General features: G+C 39.6%; 1 protein-coding gene across 1 annotated transcript; it reads left to right on the top strand.

Annotated features, from left to right (window-relative positions):
* The first annotated feature begins 8,811 nt into the window (after window positions 1–8,811).
* Window positions 8,812–12,276, top strand: LOC110953191 (olfactory receptor 6B2-like). Its single transcript, XM_051937760.1, has one exon. It carries the CDS (start codon window positions 10,618–10,620, stop codon window positions 11,587–11,589), a length of 972 nt encoding a protein of 323 aa, XP_051793720.1. The 5' UTR covers window positions 8,812–10,617; the 3' UTR covers window positions 11,590–12,276.
* The last annotated feature ends 463 nt before the right edge of the window (window positions 12,277–12,739 follow it).

The raw sequence follows: 12,739 nt of genomic DNA, 5'->3' as shown, positions 1-12,739 counted from the left end.
GAGATAGGCATCGGGTTGTATAGCTCAGTGGGTAGAATGAGTGATATAGCTCAGTGGGTTAGAATGAGTGAGATAGGCATAGGGTGGTATAGCTCAGTGGGTAGAGTGAGTGAGAAAGGCATAGGGTGGTATAGCTCAGTGGGTAGAACTGGCGGTCTCCGCACCCAGGAGGCCGGGGTTTGATTCCAGGAGTGAGTGAGATAGGCATCGGGTTGTATAGCTCAGTGGTAGAATGAGTGATATAGCAAAGTGGGTATTGTGAGTGAGATAGGCATAGGGTGTATAGCTCAGTGGGTATTGTGAGTGGGATAGGCATAGGGTGGTATCGCTCAGTGGGTAGAATAAGTGAGATAGGCCATAGGGTCGGGATAGCTCAGTGGGTATGAGTGGGCGGTCCTTGGCACCCAGGAGGCCTGGGGTTCGATTCCAGGTGGTGAGTGAGTGAGTTGTAGTGAGTGAGTGAGTGAGATAGGCCTCCGGGTGAATATTGTCTCACTGGGTAAAATGAGTGTAGATAGGCATCAGGCGTGGTTATAGCTCATTGGGTAAAACCGAGTGAGATACGGCATATGGGTGGGATAGCTCAATGGGTAGAGTGGGCGGTCTGGGGCACCCAGGAGTGCTGGGGTTCGATTCAGGTGTGAGTGAGACAATCATAGGTGGGTATACGCTCAGTGGGTAGAATGAGTGAGATAAGGCATAGGGTGGTATAGCTTCAGTGGGTAGAATGAGTGAGATTGGCATCGGGTGGTATAGCTCAGTGGGTAGAGTCAGTGAGATCGGCATAGGGTGTATAGCTCAGTGGGTAGAATGAGTGAGATAGGCATTGGGTGGTATAGCTCAGTGTGTCGACTGGCGGTTCGATTCCAGGAGTGAGTGAGATAGGCATCGGGTGATATATGCTCACTGGGTAAAATGAGTGAGATAGGTGGTATTGCTCATGGGTAGAGTAAGTGAGATAGGCATAGGATGGGATAGCTTCAGTGGGCAGAGTGGTGGTCTGGCAGCCCAGGAGGCCGGGGTTCGATTCCAGGAGTGAGTGAGTGAGTGAGTGAGATAGGGCATTGGGTGGTATAAGCTCAGTGGTAGAAAAAGTGAGATAGGCATAGGGTGGTAAAGCTCAGTGGGTAGAGTGGCTGTCTGGCACCCAGGAGGCTGGGGTTCGATTCCAGGATTGAGTAAGTGAGATGAGCATAGAGAGGCATAGCTCAGTGGGTAGAGTGGCGGTCTGACAGGAGGCTGGGGTTAAACTCTCCAGGTAAGTGTTAAAGTCAACTTTGTAACTAGTTGCACTCCTCTCTACTTTGGAGAATATCACATTTAAAGTAGTGAAGTTACTGTAAAGTTACCATCAGTACTGTAACCTCTGATATAAACATGTTCTAACATTGTGTTTTAAAGTTGTTCTGAGAAATCTCAATTTATGTTTTCTAACTTTGTGTTTACACTGAGGCTAATCCCCGTTAGTCAGTGTTATTTATTAGGTGTAGCTAAGTGTCCTGAAGGTCACAGCTGATCAATCATAATATATCAGTCATAAGGGGAAACTGCTGCTTTCGAGGTGCAGTTCATTAATGTTCAGCAGATCAAAATCATCTATGTTAACGTTTGTCCACAGAACTCTGTTACTTGATGAATGTTTAATCTCTCAGTTCAATGAATGAAGTACAATTCAGTTCTGAGTTACTGTCTCTGTTCTTTGTTTCAGACATTTTTTTCTCTACAACAGTGTACGGTCAGATAATTGTGGCGCTCATGTTAATGCTAATGATACATTAGAATAAAATTAATAAACTTTATTGTCCATACTAAGGCAGTAAAATCTCTTTGGCCTCAACCAGGAAAACAAACATTTCTATAAGATTAGAAAGTAGGACAAAATACAAACACTCTGTTGTGCTTCATTCATACCTGATGTGTTCACTCTGATATTTAAAGTTCCAGCAGTTGGACTGAAGAACCTGGAGATCTTCTTCTCACTGTTGTGTCTTTTCCCTTCCAGCCTTGGTCTGGATCATTGGGAACATCTGATCTGATGGACTGAGAGCTACAGGAGAACATGAACATCCAGCTGTGGGTTGTCTGAACAGTCTTCTCTCCATCACTGTGAGGAAGAGCAGCACTGATGTTCTCCTCATCCTTCCATATAAACAATAATGCTGCAGATTAAGCTCCTCTCTTCATAATACAACTTGTCTTGTGACTGTTCAGTTTTTACACTTACACCTTTCAGCAACACATTATTTATTTCATTCCATTTATTACATGTTTACACATCTTTACAATTCACAATTGTTAAATAAATGCAGTTTTTAAATGTGCAATGAAGGAAATAATGAGCTCTTGACCTGAATGTGTTGATGTTTTAATGCTACGTATCTGTTACAAATAACATGGACTTTTTATATTGTACAGGGTTTCTGCAGATATCAACCAGTCAATTTTAATGCAATTTTAAAGCTCAGCTTTAAAATGCCACGAACAATGAACTCAAATTACAGTGGGTTTGGGATTTTTTTGTAAAAAGATGATTTTTATATGAAAACCCTACATTTGACTATTTCTGAATCTGGGAACCACACTGAACACCGACGGGCTGCAGTCATTCTCTGAAATCCACGTTTTTGAGCCATTTTTGCTGGAATTTGTGTTTCCCCCATTTCCCAGCCTGGTCCAGCCTGCCGGCCACTTTAAAAAAATGCAGTTTTTGGAAATTGTACCCAACCGGCTGGAACAATTATCTCAATGCTTCAGCATGTTTATGCAGATGCACATATCTGACAAATTGCAGTCTATAAATATATTTTTTAATGTCAATCATTTTCTTGAAAACTGCAGAAAGAAATTTAATGCCACCGAGAATCAAATTTAAATTATTTTTAATGCCATTTAAGACCTTAATTTTTGCAAAAATCACTTAATGACTATTATGCTCTGCAGAAACCCTGTTGTATTTCTGCTACCGCAGCAGAGATCAAGTTAAGGTGATAAATAGAATCTGTGAATACTAAGAACCGAGAATAATAAACTGCTGAAAGAATTGGTCTTTCTTCTGTCAGTGAAAGCTAAACAGGAAGTGGTTCACTGAGGATGTCGTCCATTCAGTCTCCTTCTTCACAACAGATGAGGTTTTCCTTCTGGTGGTTCACTCAGAAGATCCTCACAGTGAACACGAGACGCCTGAGATGAAGACAGACGTCACAGTATCAGCATCAAACAGCAGAGGTTTCATTTAAAGTATCTCTGGAAAGATTTTCTATTCAAAAAATTTTCCAAGCACTGAACGACAGAAAGACCTTGTAGTCACTTCAGCTTTAGGAGAGGATTTTATTATCCAGCTTATCTGTGCTGCAATTTAAAATATTAACTGTAGTGTTCATTATTATTTTGGACATATTCTGGGAGGTTATTTTTCCTAATCTGCACTAAGATGTACTACAAACATGTGAATCAGTCATTAAACAATGTTAAAGGCATTAGAGGAGATTTAATTTCCTACGACTTTGAACGTAGCAATGCGCATGCGCACATACAACCTCTCCCTCACCCCTCTCTAACCTCCCCCTCTTAACATTTACGAAGAATCGCCCCCCTCCAGAAACTTGCGTAGCACTCGTGAAGTTGTCTTTTACGGCTGAGTCCCCCTGGATCTTTATCTGCCATTATGTAAAAAAATATGAGCAAAACAAGTCGTCAGCTAACTTCGAAGCTATACCAAAGCAACACATACAGAAAACACGTAAGTCCAAGGCGTACGTAATCTACGTAACAAGGCCTGAGCCGGAAGATTTTTGATTGACAGGAAAGGGAGCAAACCAAATGCCTCGGTCCGAGCGCATTGATTGGTTGATGGTTTTCAGGTCCTGCCATGTCCACAGTTATTTTTATTTTTTTATTCTTTTAGAGACCATACATACAAGTCCACTAAAGGTCAGTATATTCATTTTATGTGAATCAGACAAAACAAAAAAAAACATCCTCCATAATGCCTTTTACGACTAGAGAGTAGATTTACTGTTTATCTCCAGTTTAACTTCAGAGACTCAGCAGATATTTAGGACTACTGACAACACAGAACCTTAACCTTACTGTTTGAATCACATTTAGGTTTTCTAAATGTTACATTAATGTGAAACCAGCGTCTCCACACAGTTTTATTAACTAAATGTACCACATTACACTAGCACAACACACTTCAGCTGTTTCCATGAAACACAATGCAAACATCGTTAGCTTAATGCTACTTTAGGTTTAATCAGGCTATGACTGAGCAGCTCTCTCGGTTAGCATCACTAATTTATATTAAAGGGAATATTTACTGGATGCTAACTCTCTTCTCTGGTCAATACACAAAGAAATAAACTCCACCAACATCTGGACTGCATGGCACACATTATATCCAGGGATGGGATCAGCAGTTCGATTCCAGCGGAGAGTTTTTCTATCTGACCTGAAAGGGTCAGATAGAAAGAAAGAAAAAAACCCTTTAAGGTAAGGCTGAGCAATGGATTGATTTGTAATAAATTGCAAACTCTTCCTTTGGAGGCTGCCTCCACTCTTCTTCCCATCCAAGTTTTTCTGTTGAGGGACCTCCTGACAAACATACAGGCTGGTGACATGCAGGAGGTCCCCTCTTAACATTTTTTACTAACCAATGTGTGAGTTTCTCTCCCAGATTCTCAGACATCCAGGTCATGGAGATCCTAGGAGTAGATAATCAGATAACACACACACACACACACACCACACACACACACACACACACACACACACACACACACACACACACACACCTGAACTTGATCCAAAATTTGACCAAATTCTAAACTTTATCTAATCCTAACTTTAATCTAATCTCTTTCCAGATTGCAGACATTTCTTAGAAATGTGTTTGACTGATTCTCAGAAGACCATCCAACCTGGAGGAGCTGAAACATCACCAAGACGAAGGTCCTGGTGTGAAGATGAAGACGAGGGTCCTGGTGTGAAGAATGAAGACGAAGATGAGGGTCCTGGTGTGAAGATGAAGATGAAGATGAAGGTCTTGGTGTGAAGATGAAGATGACAACGAGGGTCCTGGTGTGAAGATGAAGATGAAGATCAGATAACACCTGAACTTGATCTAAAATTTGACCAAATTCTAACTTTATCTAATCCTGACTTTAATCTCTTTTCCAGATTGCAGACATTTCTTAGAAATGTGTTTGGCTGAATTCCCAGAGGACCGTCCAGATAGAACACACACACACACACACACACACACACACACACACACACACACACACACACACACACACACACACACACACACACACACACACATACACACACCTTAATTTGATTCAAAACTTCACCAAGTTCTAATTTTGACTAATCAGAACCATAATGTCATCCCGCTAAGATGTCCCATAAGAGGAAGGCCACCTCTGTCAAGGAAGGACCAAGGGCCAGGAGGAGGAAGTGGAGCCTGGCCTTGAAAGTGATCCAGGTAGACGCAGGACACAAGTTGGAAGGAGACTCTGTAGACAGTATATACTCACAGACACACTCTAAAAAGTAACACATTGCAGCTGTTAAAGTCCAGAGTCTTGCGCTTCCTCTTTTTCTCTGGATTAAATGGCGGATCGCTAACGGTATGCATAAAGATGCATACCGCAGCCTACTGTACCGAGTGTGTAACCTCATTGGTTTCTGTCCGGAGTCCTTTACAGACGCACAAAAAGGTTGTTTATTCCGGGCCTGACACTGGCGGCGACCTGAGAGGGGAGCCTGCACCGGAAGCGGCCTCACACGGGAGGTCTGCAGCTGGACCCCCCTTGGGTCTGACGCATCCCCCACTTCAACCCAACACGGCGTATTTCTGGACCCGGTTGACCAATTTTCTTTCTTAGACAGCCAGTTAGCAGATCACCTATCAAACACGCAAGTTGCAAAGTACATGTCAAAGACTAGCCAACACGAGTTGCTTGATTGTATGTTAGCTGTTTATGAACAAAAAGTGACTGATGAAATATCGCAGACGGCATTTGTGGCTGAGTAAGCTGATGAGACAACTGATGTGGCATGTGTATCTGTGTGTGTGTGTGGTGTGTGTGTGTGTGTGTGTGTGTGTGTGTGTGTGAGAGAGAGAGAGACAGAGAGAGAGAGAGTGTGTGTGTGTGTGTGTGTGTGAGAGAGAGAGAGAGAGAGAGAGAGAGAGTTGATGTAGAGCACTAAAAAAGTCTAGTGTTCCTGTAATTGATGTAACTGTGTGTATCATAGGTGATGTTGCTTTTGCAGCTGTGTTAGCTATTTGATTGGTATTATGCATTTGTTAGCCCACCCAACAAATTTCACCACCAGCCGCCACTGATGACTAGAGTAAGGAATAGAGATATTCTCATGAAAATAGCACACGCTTGCCATTTACTAATAAATGCTAACTTTCTTTTTACACTGAAAGTTTATTATATCTTAATTGGTATATTTTGCTGCAAAGTGTTGTGTTTGCTATATTATGGCAAATTTTAAAAAGTAAATATTATATTTCCACTTGATTACAGATCACCACAATAGAATAAAAGATACAGCTCAATCAAAGAGCAGAAATGTCATAGTCAGAAGTGTTGATACAACTGTCTTACATCAGACTTGCAAAAACAAAAGTGCTTTAACAATAATAAGCTACATCATCTACATGATAAATATTTGTGTTTGTATCTGTCTTTATGGGAAGGAGGGAATGATGAAGCCTCTGAGGATCAATTAGTCAGTTTGATCATAGCAGGTTTAAGCAGAACTGTTGTCCTCCAGGAACAGCCCAGGAGGATGAGGAAAAACAGGTCAGATCTCTCCTGATGGCAGATGAGAATGTGCTGTGGCGCTGTAGTGGGATTGTCTGAGGTCCCTCTGCTGTGGAGGTCAGAGATCTGTTTGTAAACTAGAACCCTAAACACAGCTTCTCATTTAGGGTTTTTTCTTTATTTTCATCGGCCATTTATAGATTCTCACTGAAGGCATATAGAATTATCTAGTAACAAAAAGTGTGAAATAAGTCAAAACATGTTTTAGATTTTAGATTCTTCAAAATAGCCACATTGTGCGGTGATTACTGCTTTGCACACTCTTGGCATTCTCTCCATGAGCTTCATGAGGTAGTCACTTTAAATGTTTCTCCAACAGTCTTGAAGGAGTTCCAGGAGATGCTGAGCACTTGCTGGCCCTTTTGCCCAAACCATCTCGATTGGGTTTAAGTCAGGTGACTGTGGAGGCCAGGTTTATTTACAAGCTGACAATCTGACTTAAGTCACACTTTTTTGTTTACTATGTAATTCCATATGTGTTCATTCATAGTTTTGATGACTTCAATGAGAATCTACAATGTAAATAGTCATGGAAATAAAGAAAAAAACAACGAGAAAGTGTGTCCAAACTTTTGACTGGTAGTGTATATAGCACACTTATTGCAGACATAAATAGGTAATTAGTTTATTAATTGAAAGAAGAATAATTGCTACCTATCTCAGTAACTGACTGTTTTAAATAAGTTCCAGCTCCAGGTGTATAGATTAGCAACTCTGCCTTGTGTTAAATAATTCTGTCACCTATTTTTGGACATCTTTTACCTGATAGTAAATTATATTTCAGTCGTTTATTCATTTGTCTAACAGAGTCACTAAAATATAAATTAAGGTTAAATTCTGCTGTATATCTTAGAAACATATGTTGTTGTAGTGCTGTTGAAAATCATTTAAATGCCATAGTGATGATTCCCATGAGCAGCTGCAGAATGTGGAATTGTGTGACAAACTGGTCCCTGCAGATCTGAGGCGGGGGACATCCTGCCATTTTGTCCTGTTTGTTGTTTAAATTCAGCTCTGTGGGACAATCTGAACACCTGTTATTTACCTGGGGAGCGAATTTCATGTATTTGGCAACAATACCTTAATAATAAAGCTCTATGGACAGTACTCAATGTTAGGCCCTGGAGCTTTAATAGTCTCCTGTGTACGTTCTGATATTGTTTCAGGCACAGCACACTGTGCCACGTGGTAATGAAATATGAATGTATGTATGCCAGAATTCTCCTTAGCCAAACTAACAGGCTGCAGTTTTTCTCTATTTAAAAAAAAAAAAATCCAGTTTCCATTAGAAACTATTAAAGGATAGTTTTGGTGCCTATAAAATTTGGCGTTATTTCCCTTTAATTTGGTTATTGCGGCTCCATAGGTCGTGTTAACTTTGCACTCTCCACCTCTGTTGCCTCGTGCAAGCTCCCTCCAGTTTTCCAAAAAAGGTCATTTCTACATGTATCATTTTATTTGTTTGTTTTGGAGTCTAACCAAAAGTCTGACAGAAATTAGCCACTTGGGAAGGCCGTTTTGAGAATTTTCATAAATGCATTAGGGATCTCTTTGCTGCTGACCTAAAGCAGTGTGAGTAGGTCAGCTAGATTACAGTACACTAGTAAAAAAATAAAGCCAGCAATAACAAGATACTAATGCAACATATGATGCAATAATGAACTTAGTATCTGTTTTCAGTATCAATTTCTAACATGTTTAGTATTTCAGTATCGTGAAAAATAAACCAGTCTATCTGCTCATGCTTTGACAGGCGCCATGAGTTAATTAGATCTCTAAGGAGAGAGCTGCTTGTGTTGGTTATCTGGAAGTTAAGTTGTGAAATAAAGTCAAAGTAGTGATGCAATGCAAGTCTATGACAAAGTAAGGCCACAAAGGATGGCAAGAATATTTTTTGTGTATTTTGTTGACTTTATCACACACACTCTTGTCATTTAGCACTCATGCACACCTATTCATGCATGTGCACTGCATTTGAAGGAATAGTCTTCATTTTTGTTTTACAGAAGATTGAAATGATTTTCCTGCTAGATGGCAAACTAGAGTCAGCAGGTGGTTGGCTTAGGTTAGCATAAAGAGCAGAAATAGGGTTATGCAGTTATCATTGTTCTGTCCAAAGGTGTAAAAAAATGCCTAAAAGCACCTCTTCAGCTGGCTAATTAACACATTATATTGTGCATATCTATTTACATATGAACAAAAATGTTGCAAAAGGAGGTATTTATTGACCAGAAAACTATTTCCTAGAGTCCTGTCATCACGGTTAGATTGACAGGAAACCAGCATAGACTCCCAGAAGTCAGTGGTCAGTTCTTTATTGTACTACAGTGCTAATACATGTAGTGCCAGCGCTTGGATGTTAGAAAAGTGCAATCTTTCCCTTAGCAATTCTCATTTAAGCATAAATACTCTGAACACAGCACCCTTACCAACAGACAGTGAATGCTTTAGCTTGTGCAGCTGTGTAATTGTTACACCCTATGATTCGAGTCATTTAAAAAAAGTTTTACACTTCTTAGATAAGTGTTGCTGACCTTGTATGGTTCAAATTAGTTTTAACTAAGAAGAAGCTCAGCCAACGTGGCATTCTAAATGTTCTTATTCCACCAAAAGGCTACTAGGCGAAGTCAAGTCAATTATATTAATGTAACTCATCATTCAAAATCACAAATACATTTGCCCCAAGGGCCTTTGCAATCTGCCCAGACTACAACATCCTCTGTCTGTAAACTCACATTGTCAGGACAAGGCAATTTGTTTATTTTATGCACATTTTTGGTGAAATTATCCATGTCATGGAAAGTTTTTAACTTCGAGAGGCAATGTAACTCTTGCTGTCTGTCCAACTAACCGAACATAATCTCTTTTCTCCCTTGACTGTCCCCTGCAGTTAGGGACAAAGTGTTTACCTAATTGTTCAGGATGTGTCATCATCCTGCAAAAGCAGTGGCAACAAACAACTCATTAACAACCTCATTAGGTAGAGTTTTTTCAGCTTTCAACTAGGGACTAAAGAGTAGTTGAGTTGTGAGCTAAAGTTGTTTCATTTAGACTTTCATGTGTTTTTTGTATGAGATGAATGCAGTCCATACATAAGGCCTTTTCTGTAATTTATAGTGGCACATACCTGTGGAATCACTACGGCCAACAATTCTTTTTTCTTATCAGAATAGGATGGATGTTAAGGGGTTCAAATTTAGTAAAGATGCGTTGAACAAAAAAAAAAATAACTGAGCGTTCTCTTTCTGGGACTTTGCAATAATTGCTGTTCTCATTAAAGTTGGTTTTCTTACAAGACTTTCCTTCTATGAGTCTGTAGTTACCAGCAGGTATTCTGGTTATCATTGCCAGATATACTGGCTCTTGTGCAATGAGCGCTTTCTCAGTTACTTTTTTCTTTTTCCGCATTTTTTTATCTCGTTAAGTTACCGATGGATTGGCTATATTTTAATTAACTTGTCCACAGTTTAACAAGGACTCAACTCAAGGCCTTTAGAAAATACATAGCTTAAATTTTATAAGTGGTTGTATATTTCATCCACTGTTGATTAAATGAACCTAGATGTCTCTCTGTCTTTCCCTTGGCCTTGATGATAATGCATTCTTTCTTATCCTGCCCTGTTCCCAAGAGTGTGGCCGGCATTTACATGGAGGGACAGCCAATTGCTATAAGTTACAAAAATCAGAGCAGTGCTGTATACATTCTTCACTAGCCAGCACCTAACGTGAGGATACAGGACATGAGTAAAATTAATGATTAACAAGAAGCCGTCAGATGGAATTGTTCAACTCTGCTCTTGGGAAGAACATCACGTTTTTCCATCCTGCGTATTTTATAATAGGTGGTTTTGTAGGAATACCTGATATTGATTATTACTTTGTATTTCTCTGTTTTATTTACATTCTTTCATTTGTGGGAAACACAGCAGTAATGACCATACTATTTTTGGATAATAGATTAAGAAGTCCCAAATATATTGCGGTTTTCAACCTAGCATTTGTGGATTTGTTAAGTAGCTCTGCTTTGGTGCCAAAGGTTCTTGACATCTTTCTGTTTAACCATCGATATATTTCCTACAATGACTGCTTGACATTCATGTTTTTCTGCTTCACTTTAATTTCGATGCAGGCTCTTAATCTGGTTGCTCTCTCCTATGACAGGCTGATAGCTATCCTCTATCCACTGCACTATCATGTGAAGGTGACACACAAACGCATGCTATGTTTGATTGCTTTTTTCTGGCTCTTTGCCATTACTAGTATGCTGACTGCAGTTGGCTTTCTCACGAGGCTTTCTTTCTGTAGATCTGTGGTGATTAACAGCTATTTCTGTGACCATGGTCCTATGTTCCGGCTTGCCTGCAATGATATTACTCCTAATGTGGTAATTGCAGGTATTTTACCCATTCTGATACTTTGGTTTCCACTGTTTTTTATCGTGGCAAGTTACAGCTCTATTGGTTATGCTTTGTCAAAAATGTCTACAGTCCGGGAAAGAATGAAGGCTTTTAAAACTTGTACAGGTCACCTTTCATTAGTGGCAATCTATTTTCTTCCTATTGTACTGGTTTATGCGTTTGGCAGCAAAATACATCCTAATGCTAGAATCATCAACCTGTCTTTGTCCACTGTTATCCCTCCTATGTTGAACCCAATCATATATGTTCTGCAAACACAAGAAATCAAAGAATCCTTGAAAAAGTTGTTAAAAATCAGTGAGCAATCCAAAATTGCAATGAAAACGTAAAACCTTTCACCTTTGTACTGTGCAGTAACATCCACTGTCAAGCAGTAGTTTTAACCATTGTTCAGCAACATCATACAAACAGAATTAGCAGAAATACATCTGTCTTTTGCGTGCATTTTTCATATGTTGAAAGCAAATTGAAGTGAGAGTAGTATCTTTAAAGAACAATAATAAAGTTGAATGTAACCAGTTGTACTATAAAAGACACAATATTGCGAATTTTATCTCTGAGCACACTGATAACAATATGTAAATCTAGACTGCATTTAGAAGAACATCTGTATGGAAGTGCTTTGAAGGAAACTAAGTCAACATTTAATGCCATATTTGCAACAAATGTATCAAGGAAAATGATGCAAACTCTTGTACATTTTAGTATTTTTATAACAGTAAAGAAATCAGCTAAATCATTTCTACCACTTGTATTTTCATTCTGACAGGTTGCGGCACATCTGTTCCAATATAACACAGTTTTATATTCACACAGTTTTTTATGTCCCACTATATAATCTTGTGACATCAAATAATAATTTGCAGTATTTTATTAGTAAATTAGATTTGATGTTTTATATAAAACAACTGAAAAATACCCTGCAGATTCTGATCACAAAACACAGAATGATCTTTCCTTAAAATCTGTAACAGCAGTCCTACTAAGCCAGAGCTACAGTAACATTTCCACCTTTGTGTAGTACTTTGAGCACAGCATAAGTCAGCACTGCTTGCATTATTGCATCTCTGCAGTAAAGAAAACTTGATTTGACAGAAAAGATTTTCACTGTAGTTCAGACAGGACACTTAGGCAGATTGAACCATTTGTTTCAGGATGGCATGCATTTGTGTTTGGTGGTGACTCTGCTGGAGCGATGCTCTGGAAAAATCTGAGCAAGCATGACACAGACAGTTCCTGAGATCACAAACCCTCAAACCTGTTCTCCTAAAGGGAGCAGATGAGCAGAGTCACCTTGAAATGAAGTGGAATTTAGTGAAATTATTAGGGCTGGACCCGAATATCCCAAATATCTGAATATTCGTTCCCTACAGCGGTATCCGGATATTAATTTAGGTATCCGAATATTCGCTCAGAGAAATTCAGTGACTGCCACAGGAAGATCTGCCTCTTTGTGCCTCATGTTGAGGCCCTTTTCCC

Source organism: Acanthochromis polyacanthus, chromosome 17 (genome assembly GCF_021347895.1).
Source record: "Acanthochromis polyacanthus isolate Apoly-LR-REF ecotype Palm Island chromosome 17, KAUST_Apoly_ChrSc, whole genome shotgun sequence".
NCBI classification, from domain to species: domain Eukaryota; kingdom Metazoa; phylum Chordata; class Actinopteri; family Pomacentridae; genus Acanthochromis; species Acanthochromis polyacanthus.
The sequence above is the reverse complement of the archived record's forward strand: the minus strand, read 5'-3'. Positions and strand labels throughout refer to the sequence as shown.